This window comes from Sarcophilus harrisii, chromosome 5, assembly GCF_902635505.1.
Source record: "Sarcophilus harrisii chromosome 5, mSarHar1.11, whole genome shotgun sequence".
NCBI classification, from domain to species: domain Eukaryota; kingdom Metazoa; phylum Chordata; class Mammalia; order Dasyuromorphia; family Dasyuridae; genus Sarcophilus; species Sarcophilus harrisii.
This window is the reverse complement of record NC_045430.1, coordinates 107773482-107799245: the sequence shown is the minus strand read 5'-3', so window position 1 is coordinate 107799245 and position 25764 is coordinate 107773482. Positions and strand designations below refer to the sequence as shown.

Genomic DNA, 25764 nt, shown 5'->3' with positions numbered 1-25764 from the left:
CAGTTTTTTCGTCTGTAAAAATGGGGATAATAATAATACCTACCTCCTAGGATTGTTTTGAGGATCAAATATGATTGTAAAGCACTTAGCACAGCACCTGGCACATAGTAGGCATGATATAAATGCTAGCTATGATTACTGTTATTTTTATTATTTCTTATTCTTATTATTTCAATTTAACCTCAAATGAACAAAGACCCCCAAAAGCAAGTTACCACACAAACAAATAAATACTTGAATGACCTTTCAGGTCTTAACTTTTGCTACTAAATCACAGAACATTAATATTTTAACCCTAATTTCTTTGCTAAGTGGTAGTAGGTGTAACAGTTTTACCTCTGTTGGGACTGGAGAGAGGGAGAGATACCAGAAATTCCTAATAAGAGAAAAATAGATTAAGGAGATACTGAAAAGTGTCTGGACATAGTCAAGAACATATAGGTTTATAGAACTATTAATTTCTTCTTTTATTGCCCTTAAGAGTCACTGCCTAAAAGTCACTAAGGGCATGAGGAACAGGAAAATACATATAAGCTGAACTGGAGGATCCTTGCTTGACATATGAATCATTAGAAGCAAGATTGGAAAATGGGATTTTGAATTGCTGGTGGGAGCAATTTTTCACTCTCTGTGAAGGATTCACACTCATGTGGTGAAAAGAAAGGTGGGAGAATATGAGAAATATGGGGGTTACCTGCTCAACATATTACCCTTGCATTGCTTTGCCTGTCCTAGTCCATGATCTAGAGCCATAAATCAGCACATTTTCTCTGCCACCCTAGGTTCACAGTCCCATTGCTGAGGTAGGATCCAAGACGTAGCTCCTTCCCCTGATCTTTCTCATGATCCATGGAAGCTGAGTGCTTTGAGACTTTTTTAAGTAACTTGGGAAACAAAGAGTTGGGAGGGCAAGCAGGAGAAAATTTCTAGGGGACAATTAGGTGGAGACTTCCATGTGGATGCCAATTATGAAAGGTTTTTCACATTTTTTCCTATGTCTACTAAGTATGTGGCCACAGTGGACAGAGTGATTTATCCTATGAAAATGCATAGGAAATGGGGAGGGAGAGGAAGGAGAAATACCTAATTGAGAAGAGAAAGGCTGAATGGGTGTTAGAGCAAAGCCATCGATTGATTATCCAATAATTTTCCCATTAATTCTTTATCCTAATTTATCATCTTTTAATCTAGATTCAAATTCTGATCACTGGATTTTAATCTTGCTTTTGCTCCAGCCTACCCCAGCACCCAGAGTTATGCAGTTTGTCAGCATGATTCTACAAACCAATGAGACTGGGACAAATATCACGTGGCTGCTATCTTAAGCAGAACACTTGATGAACATATTACACTTTCTTGCTGGGTAATCAGTATTAACACTGCCTTCCTATAAGTTTAAGGAAGGCAGCACATGAACAAATATGGACTGCTTTTGCTATAACAGCAACTCAAGAGCTACATGTATACCCACCAAGTCCACATACAAATAACAGACGTATCAAGCTCAGGTTTAGTTCCCTCATCCATAACCCAACTTCAATCCTTCCCCAGTCAAGGCAATCCCCTAATGTAACAAGAAGAATCATTAAACTCTTTGCATGACAAGGTATGTGACTTTATTGTGAGGATATGGGGGAAAGGGGACCCCTGTACAGAAAGGCTGAGAAGCAGTCCCAAGGAGGTAATGAGGAACCAAAAGCTTCATTTCTCCAGCAGCAAGCAAATGCAGGTCTCCTCCTCCATTGCTGAAGAGCTTCATGTAGTGCATTTCCGGGGAGAACACTGGCACTTCAAGGCATTGAAAATATCGTGGTATATCACAGAGCCATTGGTGCACTTTAGGGGGACCCTCACAGGCTCTATTTGAGTTGGGGAGCAGCACGAACACTGGTCTTGTACATCCTGGACATCAATGGAGTAGATGGCCTTGCTGGGACATTTACCCTAAAATAGGGAATATATAAAATAAGGAACAAGAAAGGGTCAGGATAATGATTACAGCATCCACAGACAGGATGGGTCTTGTGGCCCATCCTTTTGCTTTCAAGATAATGCCCTTCCCCAGGAAAATTGAAGACATCTATCTTATTTCTAAAGATCTCTGGGGAAAGGCCACAATCCATTTCCATTTTTAATAAGTCTGACCATGTGTCTTACTCAAATCACTCTTGGGACAATATTAACCTTGTTTTATCCTCAAGGGACATGGAAAAGTATGTGCCCCCATTGTCCTTCCATTGATTTCAAGGCAGTTATGAAGCTTTTGCTGTACCCTTCTTTGGGGACTCAAATAATCCTAAATTCCTTTTTCTTTTCTTCAGTTTTCTTCTGCCCTGCTTCCCTTCTTTGGGGACTCAAATAATTCTAATTCATTTTTCTTTTCATTTTTCATCTGCCCTGCTACCCTTCTTTGGGGACTCAAATAATCCTAATTTTCTTTTTCTTTTCTTTAGTTTTTTTTCTGCCCTGCTACCTTTCTTTGGGGACTCAAATAATCCTAATTCATTTTTCTTTTCTTTATTTTTCTTCTGCCCTGCTACCCTTCTTTGGGGATTCAAATAATCCCAATTCCTTTTTCTTTTCTTCATTGGTCTTATTTGCCCAACTTCTCATAGCCATTTTCCACATTCTTCACGAGTTGTAGGCCTTGTTCTCAACAATGGCAGTCAAAGGAGAATATTCTCTCCACCCTACCCTCACCCCTATGATGGGATGGGGAATTACAGCTGGATCTCTGAACATTACAGTCCCCACACATTTACTTTACCTCACAATAATGAATATTGACTTCCACTTCTGACTTGCAAGATCCAATCTTCACATACTGTAATTTAGCAGTGATATCTTTGCATTCACGCTCAATACCTAGAAAACAAAGACAGAGATAGACAGTTAAATCCTTGGCAATAAACGAGGCTGCTTCTGAGAAATTTTGTGCATTTTTCAGACACAATTTCCTGCACATAAAACTCTCTAATCACATAAATGAAGAAAAGAATGAATGGCAGATATGAAGCACTTGCTATGCACAAAGCACTGTTCTAAAGTGCAAGAGTTACAAATAGGAAAACTAAACTGTCTTTTAATAGAAGAAGACAAGAAATATAGATTTCCACCAAGTCAGAGGTCTTCTGGGTACTATGACAAAGCAAATGGTAGCAAATCTTCTTCAGGATTATTTACAATAATAAAAGTGTATTTGTTTCCAGTGTGGAACTCTGGCAATACTGAAAACTTTAGTACTGAAAACTTTCTTCTCCAGGATGGAGGAAACAAAACCAGCATTACACAGGTCACATCTTCACAAGAGTTGTTCCCCTGGATAATGCTTGTGGGAAATAAGCTGGAAAAGTCAGAGGCAAAGTCTCATTGCTTAATTGTTTTCAGTCATGTTTGAATCTTCGTGACCCCTTGGCGGGGGAGGGTTCCTGAGAAAGATGCTGGAGCAGTTTGTCATTTTCTTCTCCAACTCATTTTAGTGATCAAGAAACAGGCAAACAAGGTTAAGGGATTTGCCCAAGATCACATGGTCAGTTCATGTCTGCAGCTGGATTTGAACCTGGGTTTTCCTGACTCTAGACCTTGCACTTTATCCACTACACACATAGATACCCTAGGCAAAGAAAGGAGAAGACAATTTTCTTCCTTCCTTTCCTACAGAAAAGATTAGTCTTCATTTTCTGCAAACCTCATGATTAAATCATTCCTTTCCCATCATACTTTCAGTTGCATTGGGAAGCTAATAAGCAAGAGATATAAACAAGAAATTCACCCTTCTCATAATTAAATTTGGACTTTGCCCCTGAGATTGTAGGCTTTTTAAGGGTCATCTTTTACTTTATCTTGTCCAGAAACAAGCTGCCATTCCACTCCCCAACCATTTTCAAACCATGTTGTTCAGCTTTCCTCTCTAAATCTAGTTCACCTTTAGGTATTATCTATTTTCTTAAGCTGCTTAAACAAATGAAAGGCATTAACTGGCTTATTTTTATACCTATGCCTGACACTTAATAAACATTTGGTAAATGCTTTTTCATTCATTCGTTCATTCATTTTCAATCATTTATTCAATAAATATTCATTACTTTATTAAGCAGATATCATATGATCAGGCACTGTACTGGGTTCTGTTAAAGTAAAGGACTTTATATTCTACTGTATTCAGGGTCTCTAAAGCAATTCAATAATTTGCTTAATAATTACTTATTATCAATAATTAATTATTAATTAATATCAAACCACACACAATATACAATTACATTAATAATTAATGATATTAATTAAATCAATTCATTAATCATTGATAAGCAATTCAGTAATTATTTGTTAAATGCCTTCTTTGATCTAAACCTTGGATTAGGCAATATGGCATATAAGAAGCTCTTAAGGAGCCTTCCTCTTAGGTGGCTGAGCTTTCCAGTCTGCATTTTCTTATGTCTATGACTGCAATAACTAACAATGGCATTCTACCTGCCTTCGAAAAATGCAGGATTTCATACACAATCATGACATATGCATTTGAGAATCTAAGAAGCTGAAATTTAATAGACACTTGTCTCTAGGCTTCGTTTCAATAAAATCAGAAAATCAAAAATTCATTCTAAAAGCATAGAATGAAGGGGCATAGCTAAATATTTGTTTATGCAAAAATATGAGGAGGTATGATGTTGAGGACACTATAAGTTAAATGAATCAAATGTATGATATAGTTACCCCCCCCAAAAGTTAATTGAATTTAAGCTATATTAATAAAAATAATAGGTAGTATTTATATAATGTTATAAGGTTTACAAAGTGTTTTTAAAATATTATTTTATCCTTACAAGAAGGGGAGAATAGGTGCTATTACTAATTGTCGTTATTATAGCATTCATTAGTAATTAATTGGTATTGTTAATAATTAATATTTTATAACAATACAGATGAGGAAAGTGAGAAATAGGGGCTAAGTGATTTTCCCTAATAATATAGTAATTAAATGTCTTGGTCTTCCTGATTCCAGGTCCAAAACTATTCAGTGTGCCATTTAAATTCCTCTAAGAGAAGACTAGTACCCATAGAGACAGGGTGGGAGATGTTTTGGATGATAAGTCTTCTCTACTTTACTCTGGTCAAATCCCATCTGCCACACTTTTAGAAGAACATTGACAAACTAGCACACGTTTACAGCAAGGTAGAAAGGTTGGTAAATGATCTGGACAGTGATCACTCCAGACAAGGTTCTCAGAAGAAACTCAAAATGTCTCAGAGAGAAATAAAAATTTAGCAAAGGAGATGTGATAGTGACCTTCATGTATTTGAAGGGCTGTTACATGGAAGAGGAATTAGACTAATTCTCCTTGGAGAAAGATGGAAAAACTAGAAGCAATGAATAGAAGCCTATTTAGGAAAAAAAATTTCCAAAAAAAATAGCTATTTAATGGTAGAATGTATAGCACCAAACAAGAGTGACTCTTACATCACTAAAAATCTTCTAATACAGACTGGAAGACTAGAGGAGGGACATCATGCTGAAGCACAAGTTTAATTTAATGAACCTTTGAGACGCCTTTCAATTCTGAGATTATATTTCTATTTAATAATTCTAAATACAAGTCTACCCCAACTTATAAAGAATAACCCCCTCATCTTATGTAGAGATGGGAGATTTGTGCCTAGAATCAAGAAGACCTGGATTTGAATTTAGCTTCAGACACTTACTAGTCAAACTTAGAAATTACCTAATCTAAAATCCTCATTTTTTCATATGAGGAAATTGAAATCTAGTTATATTAAGTGAATTGTCTAAGATCATATAGGTAGTGACAAAGACATATATGAACCTCAGTTCTCTTACTATTAATCTAATCTCTTATCATTGTGCTATTTGACAAGACTTTCAAGAGAGTGACTCAGAAAATCTCCATTTACATTCACAGCAATATAATCATCTCCCGTTTTCTGTGACTATGACTTGCTTTCTTTTTTTTTTTCTTTAGTTTTTGTTTGTTTGTTTGTTTTTTGCTAAGGCAATTGGGATTAAGTGACTTGCCCAGAGTCATACAGCCAGGAAGTGTTAAGTGTCTGAGGTCAAATTTGAACTCAGATCCTCCTGACTTCAGGGCTGGTGCTCTATCCAGTGGGCCCCTAGCTGCCCCCTTTCCTTTTAGTTTTGATCTTAAAACAGCATAAACACAAAACTCAATAAAAGTGTCTTGTTTCTGTTGTAAATAATTTCCCCTTTTAACTAAATAAATTATAGGGTTTATCCATGGAGATTTAAATGTTTTTTATGGTTTCCTGACATCCTTTTCTTCATATATGAAACTTCAGGAGAAAAGGGGGAAAATAATAATTTTAAAATTTTATTTCCTCAACTTGGTGTTTGGTTGCAGCATTCCTTAGGACTGTCCCTGAGTTTGCTTTAATTGAAATCTTAATTCAGAATATAATGGCTCTTCATAATCTACAAAGCACTTTCATAATAGTGACTGAGAAGTAGAAAGAGTAGATTACTATCTCTTTTTTGCATGAGTAAACTAAAGCTAGTAAAAATTAAGTGACAACTTTAAGGCACAAAGTTAATCATCAGCAGGATGAAAACCTAGTTCTAAAGCTACTATGAGATATTGAGAATCAGATTAAACACAATATAGCTTCTCATTCAATGAACAGACAAGACCAATGGAGAGATAATCAGCTAAAGCAGTAGGAGTCATACACCACTAGGTGGCACTATAGTGTATAGAGTGCCAGGCTTAGAGTTCAAACCTAACCTGAGACGCTAACTGGGCGTCATTTTACTCTGTTTTCCTCAATTTTCTCATTTGTAAAATGAGATGGAGAAGGAAATGGCAAATCATTCTAGTTCTTTGCCAAAGAAACTCCACTTAGGATCATGAAGAGTCAGACATGACTAAAAATAATTGAACAGCAACAAAAATACAATAAGAACTAAGTGAATTATATAAATGAATGCTATGGGAATAGAAGGAAGGAAGTTACAGTAGGAAATGCTTCTTGGAAGAGGTAGAATTTGATATGGAAAAATAAAATTTCATTAGAAAACACAAAAGATGGAATTGAAAAAACACTGGCTTTGGAATCAGGAAATCTAGATTCAAGTTCAAGTTCTTTCTTTCATGACTTTATGTGACCATCATGGGAATGTAGGAAGTCACTGACTTTTTCATTTAGAATGACCCAGAAGTGACCTTTAAAGGTCTGCCAGCCCTAATTCATGATTTTATGAACATTCATTTCAAAGGAACACATATACCCCACTCCCTGCTTCGTTTTGAAATGTTTTGAAGACTATGGCATTGGGAATAGTCATACTCACATGTATCACAGCAGGTACCTTGAATTTTTACAATTTTACCCTGAAAAGATACCACAAAATCACATATTAGGCACAGAGAGCACATGTCATCCAAATAATCAATTGGAGTTTAAAAAGAATCTTAAAAGAATAAAATGGCAGAGGTCCTTGGGCCCAGGACCCTTCCTCTAAGATCACTCTTCTGAATCCTTTTTCATCAAATTATTTTCCCCATTAGCAAAAGTGAGGGACATAGATATTTTCACAGGATTTGGTTTCACCAATTTGGATTGTTCTGATTTCACTTGGACCATTAAGGCAATTATTCCCAATACAGACTAAAACATTTTTAGCTATCATCCTCTCAACTTAAGAAGCATGGGCACAGTCACCCTCAGAGAAGCTTTTAATATCTGTAAACATTCACACACACACACACACACACACACACACACACACACACACACATATATACATATATATATACTAGGACTTTATATATATATGAAGTTTATATATATATATATATATTTATAAAGTCACAGTCATTTACAATAATAATAGTCTCACATTTATGTATTACTCCAAGTCTTACAAGATTCTTTTGTTTATAGTTAATACATGGCTCTCATTCAAGGTAATTATGATAGTATAAAAATAACTCACATTTGTTACTGCATATATATGAATTATTATATATCCCTCACATTTGTATATTATGTTATTTTCAGATTTACAAAAATACTTTCTTAACAGCCTTCTAAAATAGGCAGTGAACATATTATCAATTTTAGATACCAGAAAATCAAAGATTCAGAAATAAAAGGGAACTAAAATACCTTCTCTTATTTTTTTTAATAGACAGGTAACTTGAGGTCAAGAGAAAGTAGTGACTTGCTCAGGATCACACAGTTTCTAAGTATTACAACAGGGATTCCTTACTCAATAATCTTTTCATTATGCTCCTCTGAAACACTCAGAACCTGAGTTGCCCAGGTTCATATAGCCATTAAGTGTCCAAGATTCAAATCTAGTTTCTTCCATTGTTCCCTCCACTATTGTATGCTGCTTATAAAAAAGCAGAGTTGTTACCTAAATACCCTTAATGCACTTATTTGTTCTTTATAAAATTAAGCCACTATTATTTCTAGGAAATCACATCTAAGTTGTGTTGACTATGATTCAAAGATGGGGCAGGAATGAAGATTTTCTTAAATAGAATATATTTCACCAGTTTCAGTGTTAAGTGCAAATCCAATGTCATTAAGCTGCATGATCTTGAAGACCATCTTCTGAGTTACAGACTACAATCTATGACCAAAATAATGTTAGATCCCTGAAATTTTATATATCTATATATATACATATATATGTATATATATATATATATATATACGTCAGAAAATCCTTCAAAAAGTATTTATTAGGTGCCTACTATGGATTAGACACTGTACTAGGTGTTAAGGAAACAAAGGAAAACAAGATAATTTATTCCCTCAAGGAACTTGAATTCTATTTGTCCTATTTAGAGTTATTACTTACTCCATCAGCTAAACACTTCAGTTGGTTGAAGGGTGGGCACCCGGTGACTCTCCGTTCCCAAATAAACTCTCCTTTCTCAGTGATCCTGCAGTAGTGGTTATCACAGCCATCCTGGAAAGTCTCATTGGCCTAAAAAGAATGATAGGAAGTGAGTAGAGGAAAAATCTGAGAAATACCATTGGGGAAAAGACAGCAGCTCAACCCTGACCCTGGTTACAACTGTATATTGGCTGCAAGAGATAATCCAGTGGAGAAACTTATAAAAATAAACATGGTATAGGTGAATGAGGAGTTCAAGCTTGGAAACCAGAAGACCTATATTGAATTCCCAGTTGTATAACTGATTTGTGATGCAAAGGGCTGTTCAAAGTTATGAAAGCATGGAGATTGTCCTTTCACATTTAACTGGGGTTAAATCAGGCCTGCAGAGCAGGTTAAGTAATGAAGTGAAAACTAGATTGCATGCTCTGGTCACATTAGCTGGTTCTTTTGAAGGGTCTGAAATTGTTCCTTGCAGTTCAACTTTAAACAGACCATCTCAGAATAGGAAAGGACTTCAAACTTTCAAGTTCAAGTTCAAGCAACTTCTTCAAGAATGATCTTTATCATATCCTTTGACCATTTATCAATTGGAGAATGACTTGTATTCTTATACATTTAACTTAGTTCTTTATGTACTTTAGAAATGAGACCTTGATCAGAAACACTGGCTGTAAAGATTCCCAAATTTGTACTTCCCTTTTAAACTTGTTTCTGTTGGTGTTCTTTGTGCAAACCTTTTTAATTTAATATAATAAAAGTGATAATTTTCAAATGATGAAATTAAAGCCATTTATAATTACAAAAAATGCTCTAAATTACTATTGATTGGAGAAATGCAACCACCTCACACTTCTCAAATTGGCAAAGATGGCAGGAAATCATAATGACAAATGCTGGAGAGGATGTGAGAAAACTGGGACACTAATGCATTGTTGGTTGAGTGGTGAAATGATCTCACTGTTCTAGAGACAATCTGAAACTGTGTCCAAAGGGCTATAAAATTGTGCATACTCTGACCCAGAAATGCCATTACTGGGTCTGCATCCCAAGGAAATCATAAAGGAAGGGAAAGGACTCATATATACAAATTTTTGGAGCAGCTCTTTTTATAGTAACAAAAAATTGGAAAATGAGAAGATGCCCATCATTTGGAGAATGGCTGAATAAAGCTGTGGTATATGAAAGTAATGAAATATTATCGTTCTATGAAAAATGATGAACAAGCTGAATTTAGAAAAGCCTAGAAAGATGCTGAGCAAAACAAGCAGAATCAGGAATACATTGTACACAATAACAGCAAGAATGTACAATGATCAACTATGAAAGATTTGGTTCTTCTCAGTGGTTCAGTGATGTAAAGCAATCCCAATAAAAATTGAACAGAAAATCCCATCTATATCTAGAAAAAAGAACTGTGGAGACTGAATGTAAATCAACACATGCTATGCTTACTTCTTTTTTCTGTTTTTTTTTTTCCTCTCCTATGCTTTTTCCCTTTTGTTCTGATTTTTCTCTCCCAACATGATTCATAAAGATATGCGTATTTAAATAAATAAATAAAAGTTTTTAAAATTTAAAAAAAAAAAAGAATGATCTCTATCATACACTTGAAGACCTCCAGATATAGGACACTCACTACATTATAAAGCAATCCACTTCACTCTTAAGCAGCCTGAATTATTGGGAAGTTTTTCCTCATATCAAGCCTAAGCTGTTCTTTTTTCACCTACTACCCATCAATCCTTTGGGGAAGCAAAATAAAGTTTGATATTTCTCTCCTGCATCACATACCCTCAAATACGTGAAGATTCTTATCATTGAGTTACTCATTCAACTTTTCTTTTGTTTTTCTTTTTGGTTTGTTCTTGTTTTTGTTTTTGTTTTGGGAGGCAATGGCAGTAAGTGATTTGTTCAGGGCCACACAACCAATAAGTGTCAAGTGTCTGAGACTGGATTTGAATTCAGGTTCTCCTGACTCCAGGGTCAATGCTATCCACTGCGCCACTCAGCTATCCCTTCAGCTTTCCATAGAGAAGATTTTTAGTGCAAGAACAGAAAGAGCTGGAACAAAGCAATAAGTATTAACTCAGAGATATACCAGTAAATGTCTAACAATCAACTCTTCAGAGGGAAAAATGTACACACAACAAATTTTTAATTTAATCTTCATTAGTAATATTTTCTCTATCAGTTCTTTAAGTCTAGACGATGCACAAGAAAAGAAATAAAGTTCTAATTTGTAGCATTTGCCCATTTCTAAATGTTCATATTGAAAACTTAACAATTTATTCTCATGAATTTCCAATAGGAGCCAGCTTGAATACATTTCTGATTGCACTTTACTCTGCCTTCATCTGAAGTATAATGTTTAGTTTTGGGAGTCACAGTTTAAGAAAAACATTGATAAGTTGGAGTATGTCTAGGATAATGAATTAAGATGATGAAAAGCTTTGAGACTATGTCATAAGAGGATAAGTTGAAAGAACTGGACATGTTGACCCTGGAGAAGAGGTCTGGATTTTGACTGGGAGAGGTGGGGGGAGAAAGGAAAAAAGATGGCAACTGGGTTCAAGTTTAGTCCTATAGGGCAGAATTAAGAGAAATGGACAGAAGCTGTAAAGAGAAAAATTTAAACTCAGTGCAGAGAATTTCTTAATAATTAGAGGTGACATACTTAGAAGGTGAACCAGAGGTGATATATCCCCTCTCCCCGAAGGTCTTCAAGCAGAGGCTGAACAACCACTCATTGGATATGTTACAGTGGAAAGCCTTCATTTATGGATTGGACTAGGTGACTGCTAAGGTGCCTTCCAACTTTCAAATTCTGTGATCTTTTATTGAACTAAGTCCCTACTTGATAAGAAAAGAAAAGAAAAAGAAAGGTCCCAAAGGGGAACTTGATGAAGAATGACACAGAAGTCTCAGGTTAAGTCTGCACTTACCTTTAGTGCCATGATTGTTCCCCTTCTCAGTTGGATGGTACAGGCAACAGGTAGACACTTCCCACAGCAAGAGCCCTCAACTTTCTCCTCCTTGTAACCCTGTACAAAAGAGTAGGGCAGCTATAGTCATATTTCCTTAAATTTCCTAAAAGTAAAGTTGCTTCTACTCAACTGGAAAGTCAAAGGAGCAGGAATCATGTCTCATTGGTTCTGTCATCATGGGCAATTCCTTTGCCCCAAAATGCTTTAGGCCAAGGGTGGGGAAGGTCCAGCCTGTAGGCCATATAAGACCCACAAAGTCATTTAGCCTGGCCCTTCGAAGGCAACCACAAGTGATGATGAGCTGAAAGCTAGGTATAATAACCTCCCAATGCTTACATTTTTAAATTGATAATTTTGTATGGTCCACAAATGATGTATAAATATCCAGAAAAAAGGTTCTCCAACCCTGGTCTAAGTTATTCTCTTAAGACTCTCAGTTATAGTAAAAGTGCAAGTCTTGTTTTGGTAGAGGGAGTTTCTCCATCCAGGACTTCCCTCTACCAATGAAGGTCAATCCCCATCCCTGTCCCCCTGTCTTCCTACATCCAAGCCATCCACCAGGATTCTACCTCTAGCTATGAGAAACACTTCTTTTGGGAAATGAGGAGGCTACACTAATTCACTTCTAAATCCCCTTCTAGCTCAAAATGTATGATCATCTATTTCTCTTTCTATCCAGTATCTAGCTAGCTTCCTAGCCATCTCCTGAATAAGCCAATAATTTGAATTTTAATTGCTGAAGTTTTGTCCTTCTGCTCCATTCCTAGTCCCTGGTAAAAATATATGGGTGAATGAATACATAACACAGACAGGGAGATAAAAGAAATGATAAATAGCACTTAAAAATGTTTGTTTATGCTTGATTAATTAATTATGTATTTGGTGCTAAAGAGGAACTTGAAGATACTTGGTCCCATCCTTTCATTTTATAGATGAGGAAACTGGTTTAGACTCTTTGAATGACTTGCCTTAGCTCATTAAAGATATATCTCAATCCTATGATTTAATCAGGTTACCCACAATTATACCATTAGAGATTAATTCCTAGTGGCCCTAAAAACTTTTTGGTGTTAAAGACCCTATTAATACTTGTTAATTATTGGTGGAGTTGTGAATTGATTCAACCATTCTAGAGAGCAATTTGGAACTATATCCAAAAAGCTACTAAACTGTGCATACTCTTTGATTCAACAGTATCTCCACTGGGTTTATATCCCAAAGAGATCACAAAGGAGGGAAATGGACTCCCATGTGCAAAAATGTTTGTGGCAGCCCTTTTTGTAGAGTCAAAGAACTGGAAACCATCAGTTGGAGAATGGCTGAATAAGTTATGGTATATGAATGTTATGGAATATTATTGATCTAAGAGAAATGATCAGGAGGATAACTTCAGAGAGTTCCAGAGAGACTTGCATGAAATGATGCTAAATGAAGTGAGTGGAACCAAGAAACTATTGTGCACAGCAACAATAAGATTGTATGATGATCAACTGTAATGGACGTGGCTCTTTTCAACAATGAGGTAATTTAGGCCAATTCCAATAGACTTATGATGGAGAGAACCATCTGCATCCAAAAAGAGGACTGCAGGGACTGAGTGTGGATCACAATATATTATTTTCACCTTTTTTGTTGCTATTTGTTGCTTTTTTTTCTTTCTCATTTTTCCTTTTTGATCTGATTTTTCTTGTGCAGCATGATAAAATGTGGAAATATGTATATAAGAATTACAAATGTTTATCCTATATTGGATTGTTTGCTGTCTAGGGGGGGAAGGAAGAAGAAAAACTGAAATACAAGGTTTTGCAAAAAGATGAATGTTGAAAACTATCTTTGCATGAATTTTGAAAAGAAAAAGCTATTATTTAAAATAATTAAAAGATCCTTTTACTATAGAGAGAGATTGTGTGTCTGTTTGTATGTGTAGAATTTTGTATAAAGTTTGATGGCCTTTTGGAATATGATTGTGTTAAAGAGTAGATAAAAAGGGGAGGAGAGGATGGTTTCAGAAAAGCATTTAAATGGCATATATAATAAAAGAAGAAGTGGAAAGGAGGTAAATTGTGGGTCAATTGAGAAGATTAATATAAGTGACTTAAGAGAGGAATAAGAAAGGCAGCAACCGGGAATAAAGCTGGGTTCAAACAGGACTCACCCTCACTGGTTCTCAGACTAAGGACATTACTTGTTGACTATGGGGAGGAGCTGAAGGAACGAACACTTCCTTACCTGACCTGAGAGGGAGGAAAAGGGCTGAAATCTGGAAATGAGGCAGGAGGGAATCAAGAGAGGCCACAGGAACAGAGGGGACAGCTGCTGAATTTGGAAGAGGAAGGCAGAGAGAATTCAAGTCCCTGCCAGAGGGTGGGAAAGTCAAGAACAAGGGCAGAGAGGTGAGGAGAAAAAGAAATTAATTTAAGCAAAATGAAAGATAGAAAGAAAGGAGAGAAGAAAGTGAGAAAAAAGGGAGAAAGAAAGAAAAGGAAGAGATATAGACAACAGAGTAAAAAGACACAAAAGAATATATTTTCAGTCTTGCAAGAAAACAGACACTCCTGCCTTTCTCCTGCTCTGTTAAAGTGAACTCACAGGTGCACACTATGATTGAAGATTTTTTTTTAATCCAAGCTGGATTTCCAGGGTTATTCCTGATAGGGGGTATGTGTTCCATATGCTGCTCTACATGAAATAGGGCAGTACATAATGTGCTCAAACAGGAACCACTAAATCATCAGCAGTTTTATTCTCTTTCCTCTTAGGGGCAGCCATTTCCCCCTCCTGCAGAGCAGTACCCCCAAACCTAAAGAACAAAATATTTTTGTAAAAGTTTACACAATCAAAATAACTGTCCCCTCCCCAACTACACCCATCCAATCCACACAGTATAATCTTCTCACACAAAAAAAAAAAAAAAAAAAAAAAAAAAAAAAAGCTAGGCAGTTTTTGTAGGAAAGCACCTAGTATCTCCCTTTAAGTATAGTCCCACATTATCAACTGACTACTGGACCTTCAAAATGCATTATCTGGAGGTATCTCAAACTCAAACATTGTCTTTCCTAAAAAAATATACTCTTCCCTCTCCCAATTTTCCAATTACTGTCAAAGACACTATCATCCTCCCAATCATTCAGGCTCTCAAATTCAGAATTATCTTAGATTCCTCACCTTCACATGCCCCATATATCCATTAGCAAGTTTCATTGTTTCTGCCTTCACATCTCTCATATATTTTCCCCACCTCACCCTTCCTCTTCATTCACACAACTACCTTCAGGTTCTCATTACCTCTCAAGCTTTCCATTTGGTCTCCATGCCTCAGCCCTTTCCCCACCCTAATCCATTCTCCACACAACTGCCAATATGATTTTCTTTAGGAAAATGGTCTGAATATGTCTCCTCATCACCCACTGATCAACTTCAGTGACTCCTTCTTGTTTCTAGGATCCATATCTTGGTCCTTCCTGCCTTTCTAGTCTTCTTACTTTTTAATCTCTGCTTCCCAGTTTATATCACAGCCATGCTGATCTGCCTCCTGCCTCCATGTCCTTGCATTATTTAGCTATCCCTCATGACTAGAATACAAACCCTTCTCACCTATACTTATTAAAATCTCTAATTTCCTTTAAGACTCCGGTCAAATGAGTTTTTCCTAGTCTTCTCAGTTTTCTAGAGCTCCCCTTACCCAAACTGCCTTGTTTTCATTTTGCATGTATTCTGCATATAAGCATAGTAGTATATATGTTATTTTCTTCAGTAGAATGTAAGCTGCATGAGGATAAGGTCTATTTCACCATTCTTTGTAGCGCCAATACTTAGCACAGTACTTGGACTATAATAAGTTCTTATTAAATACTTATTGATTATTTGTTGGTGACAATGGATTATTATCTAAGCTATAAACTATAGCTATAATTATAAGTGCCCCCATTTTCTTTCATGATATCCCTAATCTACTCCTCTCACCCGGGAACAGGCTGTCTTCTCACTCACAAGACTATTTTTGAAGATGACTAAGAAAGAAGCACGTTTGAAAATATGTGTATTGTAAGACATTTCAATCTGTAGTCTACTCCAATAAGTACTGGTCAAGTTGATAAAATCATATCAAAGTTCTGTGTATAGGGTCCCAGAACTAGGAGCTGCAGATTCTAAACTCACTTGCTTAATTAAAGGAAATTAAGTAAAAACCCTACACTATTGTTTTGCCTTGTCATGGCAATCAAGCCCAGCAGAGCAGGGATAACAGCTACATGAAAAGGACCCGAAAATATTTTGGTACCTTTGGACCAAACACTTATCCACTGGAAGCAGGTGACCATCTTCTGACTACTTAGGTCACTGAATGTGATAGCTTGTACAGTTTTCTCCTTCCCAACCAAAGGAGAAGCCTGTCTATTTTATGTGGAGATATTCCTTGCATCACCCAACTTGTGATCCTGCTGACATATTATTTTGCTTATTTTAGCATATACATCACATGACAATCAATTCTATATTTGGAATAGCTGTTCTTGAATGCCTGGATAGTTAGCCCTACAAAAATAGGGCCTGGAAGGAGGAGGCATCTCAGATCCTGAGGAAAATCTGTGGTCTACTTCATTGGAGGGAACCACTGACCCTTTAACAAAGAGGCATTGATTGGCTCAAAGATCTGTCTCAGTCTCTTTATTATAAATGGATAATTTTAATTCCTTCATTGAATTGGTTACTTTGTGTTCCTGTCTTGTCTTTCACCTAAAGCAGGTAGTTTTCTCACATACTAATTATATTGAAAACTAGGGTCGGTATTGGAGAATGACCATGGATCTTCAGTCCTTACCCAGTTCCAGACCTCCTACACACACATAGAGCACACACAGACATACAACACACAGGTTTCCAGGCCTTCCCTCAAGGTCTCACCTGGGGACAGGGCTGGCAAGTAGTCTTTCCACACACCAATTTATACTTGAGAATGATATCACTCTGTACACTGCAGTGGCAGGTGGTACACTGATCCACCATCAGGCTGCTCCCTGGCTGGAATGAAAAAACAAACAGATATGAGTCTTGGATGTTCTCCCACCCTCTCTTTCTCAGAAACAAATGTTACTCCATCTCTTCCCTACTTTATCTCAATCCTTTGCTCATGTTCCCAATTCCCTTCTCTTATCTCCCTCCAAAAAGAGTGAGGATGGTAAAAGTGAGAATTCCTGTTAGCCCCAACCCTCACAGAGGCAGCTACAGGTGGCAGGACGTCAGGGCTGTCTTGTGGATAGAGACAGAAAAACATCCCACCACGCACTGGGAGAACCCTTGGTGGAGAAAGGATATTAAATGTACATAATGACTTATTCCAGATGATTAATTGCAAGGGGTCCCTGAAATAGTTCCTGAAATAAAAGGCTTAGAACAAGATGACGAGGACAAAAGGAATGTAGGAACAATGGAGTTAAGGGTCAAGAGAATTTAAAAATATAGTCCTGGCCCTAATTTAGAAATACAAAGGAAAGGAAAGAAGCAAGACTGAGACTCACAAGAGAAAGCTTGAGGAATAAGTTCCGGATCCTACTTCCTTCTGTTTCTGATCATATACAACTTTGTTATATGAGATTTCCTATGCCTCCTTTAACCTTCATCCTAGCAGTTATGAAAACCTTTTGCAAGAATAAGCAGCATCTTACCCTAATGATGGTGTCATTGACCAAGCAACCCTGAACAGGTTCTGCAGAATGGAGAGAAAAAGAAGGAAGGCATTAGTGCTCCTTAGCCATAATTCTGCAAGGCAAGTCCTTCCTCCCAAGATAAATTAGTGGGATGCAGCTGGAGATGATGTGAGGGGCAGAGGTGAAGGATCTGACATTTGTCTTCAGTCCTTTTCCATTTCCCCTTTCCATAATTCTCCCACTTCATTTTTTCTTCTGCTTCCCAAATATGGTCATCCTGCCCAATTTCTTTTCTGGTAATGCCCTAAACTTTTCTTTTGTCCCCCCATAAAAAACATTCAAAATACTCATTTTTAGGAGCAATTAGATGATGCTGTGGATAGAACACCAGTCCTGAACCTGAATTCAAATCTGGTCTCAGACACTTAATACTTCCTGACTGAGTGACCCTGGGCAAGTCATTTAACCCCAACTGCCTCAGTAAAAATAAAAAGAAATTAAAAATTTTTAAATACTCATTTTTAGAGGATATATAGGGATATTGTTGTTCAGTCATTCAAGTCATAGCCAACTCTTCATGACCCTGTTTGGAGTTTTCTTGGCAAAGATACTGGAGTAGCTTGCAATTTCTTTCCCTACATTTGAATCCAGATCTTCCTGACTTTGGATCTGGCCCTCTATCCACTTGCCCACCTAGTTACCTTGTAAAGGGTGGAATCAGCAAAATGTCCTGAAGAAAGTGCCTAATTAAACTTAGTCACACGAAAATGTGAATAACTTATATCTCTTCTCAGGGACACTTGCATTTTAAAACATGAGATTTATAAATGTATGTATGTAAATGAAATTCTAATGGTGGAATTTCAGGCATTGTAACAAGGTCAGATAGATTCAGAAAATGTGGACGTTCTTTCTACCATTATACCAATTCTTATGATACCTAGAAAAAGTGAGAGATTTAAAACCAAAAGACCTCTTAGTCCTTGGATAAACTTGAATGAGCTATTTAACTTTTTAAGAACTCAATTTCCTCACTTGTGAAATGAAAAGATTGGACTATATGACCTCTCAGTTTCATTCCAGCTCCTCTATACTTTTAGGAACTATCATGATCATTCCCAGAAAAAAAAATATATAATGGATGATATTCAATTCTGGAGTGCTAGAAGGGTAAAAGATGTGCCATCCAGCAGGGGAAGGAGGAGGAGAAGCCAGAACACTATTTCCAACACACACACACACACCCCACCCAGCCAAAGACTCCCGTGCTCATCCAAACTGACCACAATGGCAGGAAGGACAGCATTCTGCTGCCTGACTACAGCTCAGCTGGAAGCCCAGAGGGCAGGTGGGGACATCCAGCTGAGGGCAGGAGACATTCCTCTGCTGGATAAAGACTTGCTCCTTCACTCGTACACACTCATTGATGAGGCAAGGGTTCTCAGGGGAGCGCCATTGTGAGCCAACCTGTGGAGGAGCAGAGTAGGATGTATCAGTAAGTCTTTATGGTACAGTTTTTCTACCTACAAAATGGCAACAATAATACCTATATGTCATATTTCATAGGATTCTTATAAGGAAAGCACTTTTTAAAACTCAAAGTGATAAATAAATATGAGTTAATGTTATTTCATAATTTTCATGAGTATGTGTGTTATGATTGGGTTCAATCTGACACATCTGGCTGTGGATCTGGCTGTGGAATCCTGGGCAAATCATTTAAGCTATCAATGCTTAAGAAGTCCCAGCTTCTTAAAAATTTTTCCACTTGTGACCCATTTTTGCCCAAGAAATTTTCATGGAACTCTAGGTTTATAGGTATATAAAATATGCATACAAACAAAACATTTACTGGTAATAAATCATGATTTCATGACCCCCCATATTCAGTTACATGATCCCATAGTGGGGTCATAATCCACTGTTTGAGAAGCTTTGCTCTAGGCAACCTACTCAGACTATAAATTGCAGAGAAATTAATGAGTTACATTATTAGATAAAGTTTCTCCATGTTGGCTTTTCCTATATCCATGAAAAATATGACATAAGATGTAGTTTTTATCCTATATTGCTAAAGAGTAGTGGATGATAGCTATTGATCCCATCTTTTTTGATAATAATACTGCTAATTTAGAACTATGCCCAAAATAAAATTGTGCATACCCTTTAATCCAGCAGTGTCACTACTGGGTTTGTATTCCAAAGAGATCATAAAAGAAGGAAAAGGACCCAAATGTGCAAAAATGTTTGTAGCAGCTTTTTTTATGGTGGCAAAGAACTAGAAAATGAGTAGATGATCATCAATTGGGGAATGGCTGAATAAATCATAGTATATTAAAGTAATGAAATATTATTGTTCTATTAAAAATGATGAACAAGGTGATTTTAGAAAGGCCTGGAAAGATTTACATGAATTGATGCTGAGTGAAACAAGTAGAACCAGGAATACAATAACATAATAATACTAAAATTGTGTGATCAGATATGACAGATTTGGTTTTTCTCAGTAGCTCAGTGATCCAAGGAAATATTAATGAATTTTGACTAGAAAATGCTATTCAAATACAGAGAAACAACTATGGAGACTGAATGTAAATCAATACATGCTATGTTCACTTTATTTTTCCTCCTGTTTTTTTTTCTCTTGTGATTTTTCTTTTGTTGTGATTTTTCCCTCCCAACATGATTCATAATCAAATATGTAAAAAAAAAAAAAAAGAATGTACATGTATAACCCATAATACTGCTTGTGGGTTTTTTATTTAAATGTCTTTCTTTCTTTCTTTCTTAAAAATTTACTCTAATGACTAACAGAAAATTGATATCCAAGATAAGTAAGGAGATACTAAAAGAACCTAACTCCCTTAATGAATTCACATCACCTGGCCCAGATAAATTACATTCTCAGGGCCTGAAAGAATCGACAGATGTGATTGCTGAGCACTATAAGTAACAGTGGAAAATGGGAATGGTCCCACAATATTGAAGAGCACAATGTTGTTCCATTTTTGAAGAAATGGAAAACAAGAGTCTATCAACTCTAGCTCAGTGAGTTTGAATTTAACTTCAATTCCTGGAAAACATGCTAGAATAGATGATTTAAAAGATATTTAATGAACATTTTTATGGGAAAATGTAATTCCAATGACCCAGCATGAATTCATCAAGAATGGTTTACATCCATGGTTTACATCAATTATGAGCTATGTAAAAGCAATTCTAATAGACTTGTGATGGAAAGAGCCATCTATAGAGACTGAATATGGATCAAAGTATAGTATTTTCACCTTTTTGTTGTTCTTGTTTATTTGCTTAGGTTTTTTTTTTTCTCTCATGTTTTTCCCCTTTTGCTCTAACTTTTTTGTGTGTGCAGCATGAAAAATATGGAAATATGTTTAGAAGAATAGCACATGTTAAATCTATATTGGATTACTTGCTATCTAAGGAAGAAGGAGAAAGGGGGGAGAGAGAAAATTTTGAAGCACAAGGTTTTGCAAAGATGAATGTTGAAATCTATCTTTGCATATATTTGGAAAAATAAAAAGCTATTATAAGACTAGGTCACATCATGCTAAGTTCATTTCCATTTTTAATCAGACTATTAAGCAAGTAGAGGAGGATGCTGTAAATATAATTTGCCAATATTTTATCAAAATCTTTTACAAAGTATCTCATAATATTGTTGTGGAGATGATGGAAAGACATAGATTAGACAACACAATTAGATGGTTTCAGAGTTGAATGTATGATTGCACACAAAAAGCATTTGTTAATAGTTCAACATGATAGGCAGCATTCAGTATGGGAGCTCATTAACTTGTGCTTGGCCCTGAGCTGTTTCCCATTGTTATTAATGACATGGATATAGGTGTACGTGGTATTCTCATCAGCTTTGCAGATAACAAAAGGCTGAGAGGGAGATCCAGTGGATGATGGAATCAGGATCCAAAAGGATCTTGACAAAGTAAGCCATGAGACTGAATCTAGTAATATGAAATGTAATAAGAATAAATGTAGTCTTGCATGTGGGCACGAAAAGATCAATTCCACAAGTATATTATGGAAGAAACCTGAATATATAACAGTTGTTCTGAAAAAGAAATGGAAGTTTTAGTGGACCATAGATTCAAGTTCAATATGAGTGTGAATCAGTAACTCTCCCCAAAAATAGCTAATATATTTAGCTTTTAGGAATAAGAAAGTACTCTGTCCTTGTTGATTTCTTCTGAGATAGTGTATTCACTACTAAACACCATATTTTAAGAAGGAAATTGATAAATGGGAGAGATTCCCAAAAAGATTGGTAAAGTGCCTTGGAACTATGGTATGGGGTTTGGTAGAAAGCAATGGGCATGTTTAGCCTAGAAAAGGAAAGACTGAAGGAGAACATAAGAGCTATTTTCAAATGTTTGAATTGTTTTTGTTCTATCTGGCCTCAGAAGACAGAAGCAATCAATCAAAATAGTCAACAAGCAGGTTTAGGCTTGAGGTCAGGAAAAAATTCCTAATGATTAAAGATGTCCAAAAATGGAATGAGTTATCTCCAGAGATGGTAAGTTTTTCAAGAAATCCCATCCTCCTTCCTTGGAAGTTTTTGAGCAAAGACTGGATCACCACTGGTCAGGCATGTAAGACAGGGAATTCCTTTCACATATGGGTTGGATTAAATGGAGTCCACTTAACTCCTAAATTTTGTGATTCTATGATTTGTCAAGTAAGAGATCATTTGTAACTTTGGAGATAGAATAATATTTGTTCTGTGTTATGAGACTCAAATAAAAATGGATGTGAAAACAATTTGTTTTGTAATCATAACAAGTTATGGTAAGCTTAATGTAAGCCAGTGGGACCAAACTCAAAAAATAATAATAATAATAATAATAAGGGTGGGCAGCTTATTGATTTAGAAAACTACATATTCACATTATCTATGTTAAATTGTATTTGTATTTATTTTGGTAAATAATTTCCAGTTATAATTTAATTTGTTTGGGCTGCTGCTGCTGGCTCAGATATGACACCTCTGAAAATGAAAAAAATACTAAAATGCAGCTGAACTCAGATTCATTGCAAAGACCAATCTTGGTTCTAAAAAACAGAGAATGAAGCATTTTTTCTTCCTCTCAGTAAATAATTATGGGATTATGCATATAATATGTTGGATATTTGGCCAAATATAATTGTTTTACCCATTTGGGTCTTTTCTTTAATAAATGTTATTGATGGCTTTAGTTTATATATCAATCATTAAAAAAAAAAAAAAACCTGCCTCACAGAGAGCACCCTCCTTTATAATAAAGAGCAAAACCAATCAATACAATGACAGCATTCCATATCCAGTCTTCTACCTTTCTACTAAAATAGGGGAGATCTGCTTTATCTGATCTGCAGAACCAAGATTACTGATGATAATTATTTCATAATTCAATTTAATTCTCTCAATTTATATTATTATATTCATTAACTATATCATTCTTCATGTTTGATTCATTTCGCTATGCATCAGTTTATGCAATCCTTCCCATGTTTCTCTGAATTTCTGATTGTACAATAGGAGAAAGGAAAGAAATAAATATTTATATAGTACCTACTATATGCCAGGTATTTTTCTAAGTGCTTTGCAAATGAACTTATCGGATCCTCCTAACAACTCTACAAGATAGGTACTATTATTATCTCCATTTTACAGTTGAGGAAACTGAGGCAAATAGTTGTTATGTGAGTTGTTCAGAGTTACACAGCTAGTGTCTGAAATCATATTCGAACTCAGGTCTTACTCCAGACCCAGAGCTCTATCCATTTAGCCATCTTATTATTATTACTCAATCATGTCTGACTCTTCATGACTTCATTTGCAGTTTTCTTGGCAAAGATACTTGAGTGGTTTGCCATTTCCTTATCCAGTTCATTTAAATTCAGGTCTCTCTAACTCCAATGCTGGCATTCTATCTGCTGCATCACCTAGCTGCCCACTCAGCCATCTAATTTCCAATAATATCTGATTACTTTTATATACTATAGTTTGTTAACTATTCTCTAGCAATATTTTTGATTTTTTGATTTTGTTTTTTTTTTTTTTGGTTTTGTTTAATATTTTCTTTGCTATACAGGAAAACTCAATGTAGGGACTGGTTATAGTTAGAAAAGACTGGGAATTTAAAGAAAAAAACTAAAATTATTTAACAGCATATCACACACATGAGGAGCAGGAAGAATGGAGGTATGAAGGCAGGATTTTCCTAAGCCCCCACTCTTCTTCACTTAGCGGGACTAAACACTGACTATCCCATCTGCTGATTTTAATGCTGATTTAAATCCTAGCACTCCAAAAGCAGTGGTTGGTCACTTACTTGTATACTCAAAGGACCTGGGTCACCCCTGCCATCAAACTGGGGGGTTCTTTCCCCACTTGACCCAGCACTATTTTTGGTTTCTTGAGCCTGTCCTAATTTTATGTTAGATTTCCTAGATTAGAGACGTCCTGAGATCGCAGTCACAGACATGGTCTAAATGAAAAATGGTTTTGTGAAGTTTAAAATCTACCTGCATCTTTTTGAAAGTCAGTCCTCAAAACCACTCATCATCAGCTTAGTACCAAACCTAAAACTATATTACAAAACAGCAGTCATCAAAACCATTTGATACTGGCTAAGAAATAGAGTAGTAGAGGAGTGGAATAGATTAGAAACACACAACACAATAATCAAGGCCTATAATAATCTAGTATTTGATAAATCCCCAAACTCAAGCTTCTGGAATAAGAATTCACTATTTGACAAAAATTGCTGGGAAAACTGGAAAATAATAGGTTAGAAACTCGGTATAGACCTACATCTCGCACCCCATGTGAAAATGGATACATGATTTGGGAATAAAGGATGATATCATAAACAAATTAGGAGAGTAATAGATAATTTACCTATCAGATCTTTGGAGAAGGGAGGAATTTGTGACCAAAGAAGAACTAGAGAACATTATGAAAATCAAAATGCACAACTTTGATTATATTACATTAAAAAGGTTTTGTATAAACAAAACCAACAGAAACAAGATTAAATGGGAAGTATAAAGCTGGGAAAAAATCTTTACAGCCAGTGTTCTGATAAATGTCTCATTTCTAAAATAAATAAAGAACTGTGTCAAATTGATAAGAATACAAGTTATTCTCCCATTGATAAATGGTATGTATGTGTATGTACAGACAACTTTCAAGTGATGACATTAAAGCCATCTATAATTATATGAAACAAAATGGTTTAAATTACTTTTGAGTAGAGAAATGTAAATTTAAAACAACTGTGAAGTACCACTTCACACCTCTCAGATTGGCTAAGATGACAGGAAAAGATAATGATTAAATATTGAGGGGATGTAGAAAAATTGGGACACTAATGCATTGTTGGTGGAGTTGTGAAATTATCTAAACATTCTGGAGGGCAATTTGGGATTATCTACAAAGAATTATAAAACTGTGCATGCCTTTTGACCCAGCAGTGCCATTACTGGGTCTGTATCCCAAGGAAATCATAAAAGAGGGGAAAAGGACCCACATGCAAAAAAAAATGTTTGGAGCAGCTCTTTTTGTGGTAGTAAAAACTGGAAAATGAGTAGATGCCTATCAATTGGGGAATGGCTGAACAAGTTGTGGTATATGAAGGTAATGGGTTGTTCTATAAAACTGATGAATCAGCTGATTTTAGAAAGTACTGGAAAGATTTACATGAACTTATGCTGAGTGAAACAAGCAGAACCAGGAATACATTATACACAATAACAGCAAGAATATGCAATGATCAGCTGTGAAAGACTTGGTTCTTCTCAGTGGTTCAGTGATCCAAAGCAATCACAATAGACTTTGGACAGAAAATACCATCTGCATCCAAGAAAAGAACTAATGGAGATTGAATATAAATCAACACATGCTATGTTGTTGCTATGAAATGAAACTGTTGCTATGCTATGCTATGAAAAAAAAAAAAGCGTCTTCTTTTCTGTTGTTTTTTTTTTTTTTTCTCTTTCATGGTTTTTCCCCTTTGCTCTGATTTTTCTTTCTTGACATGATTCATAAAGCAATGTATACTAAGAATAAATTTACTAGAAATTTTTTTTTAATTTTTAAAAAAGAAATCACTTATCACTCTGCCTCTCTTCAGCCATCACTCAGGTAAACTCATTTCAAATACCCCCATGGCCAGAGAAAAGGGTGCTATTATTATCATTATTGTAATTTCCAGAGATATAGGGCCTAAGG

General features: G+C 35.9%; 1 protein-coding gene across 2 annotated transcripts in view; it reads right to left on the bottom strand.

Moving 5' to 3' along the window:
* Positions 1–1590: 1590 nt before the first annotated feature.
* Positions 1591–25764, bottom strand: part of VWF (von Willebrand factor) — a 198937-nt gene continuing 174763 nt past the window's right edge. The window contains exons 44-51 of one of the 2 annotated variants that reach the window (XM_031938302.1): positions 18797–18980; positions 17532–17572; positions 16771–16887; positions 11827–11925; positions 8843–8971; positions 7322–7361; positions 2768–2865; positions 1591–1944 (exon numbers count right to left, since the gene is read on the bottom strand). In XM_031938302.1, coding sequence (XP_031794162.1) covers positions 1756–1944; positions 2768–2865; positions 7322–7361; positions 8843–8971; positions 11827–11925; positions 16771–16887; positions 17532–17572; positions 18797–18980 — 897 coding nt within the window. In that variant the 3' untranslated portion in view covers positions 1591–1755. The remainder of the gene's footprint in view (positions 1945–2767; positions 2866–7321; positions 7362–8842; positions 8972–11826; positions 11926–16770; positions 16888–17531; positions 17573–18796; positions 18981–25764) is intronic. The other variant, XM_023504571.2, reaches the window with a different exon arrangement.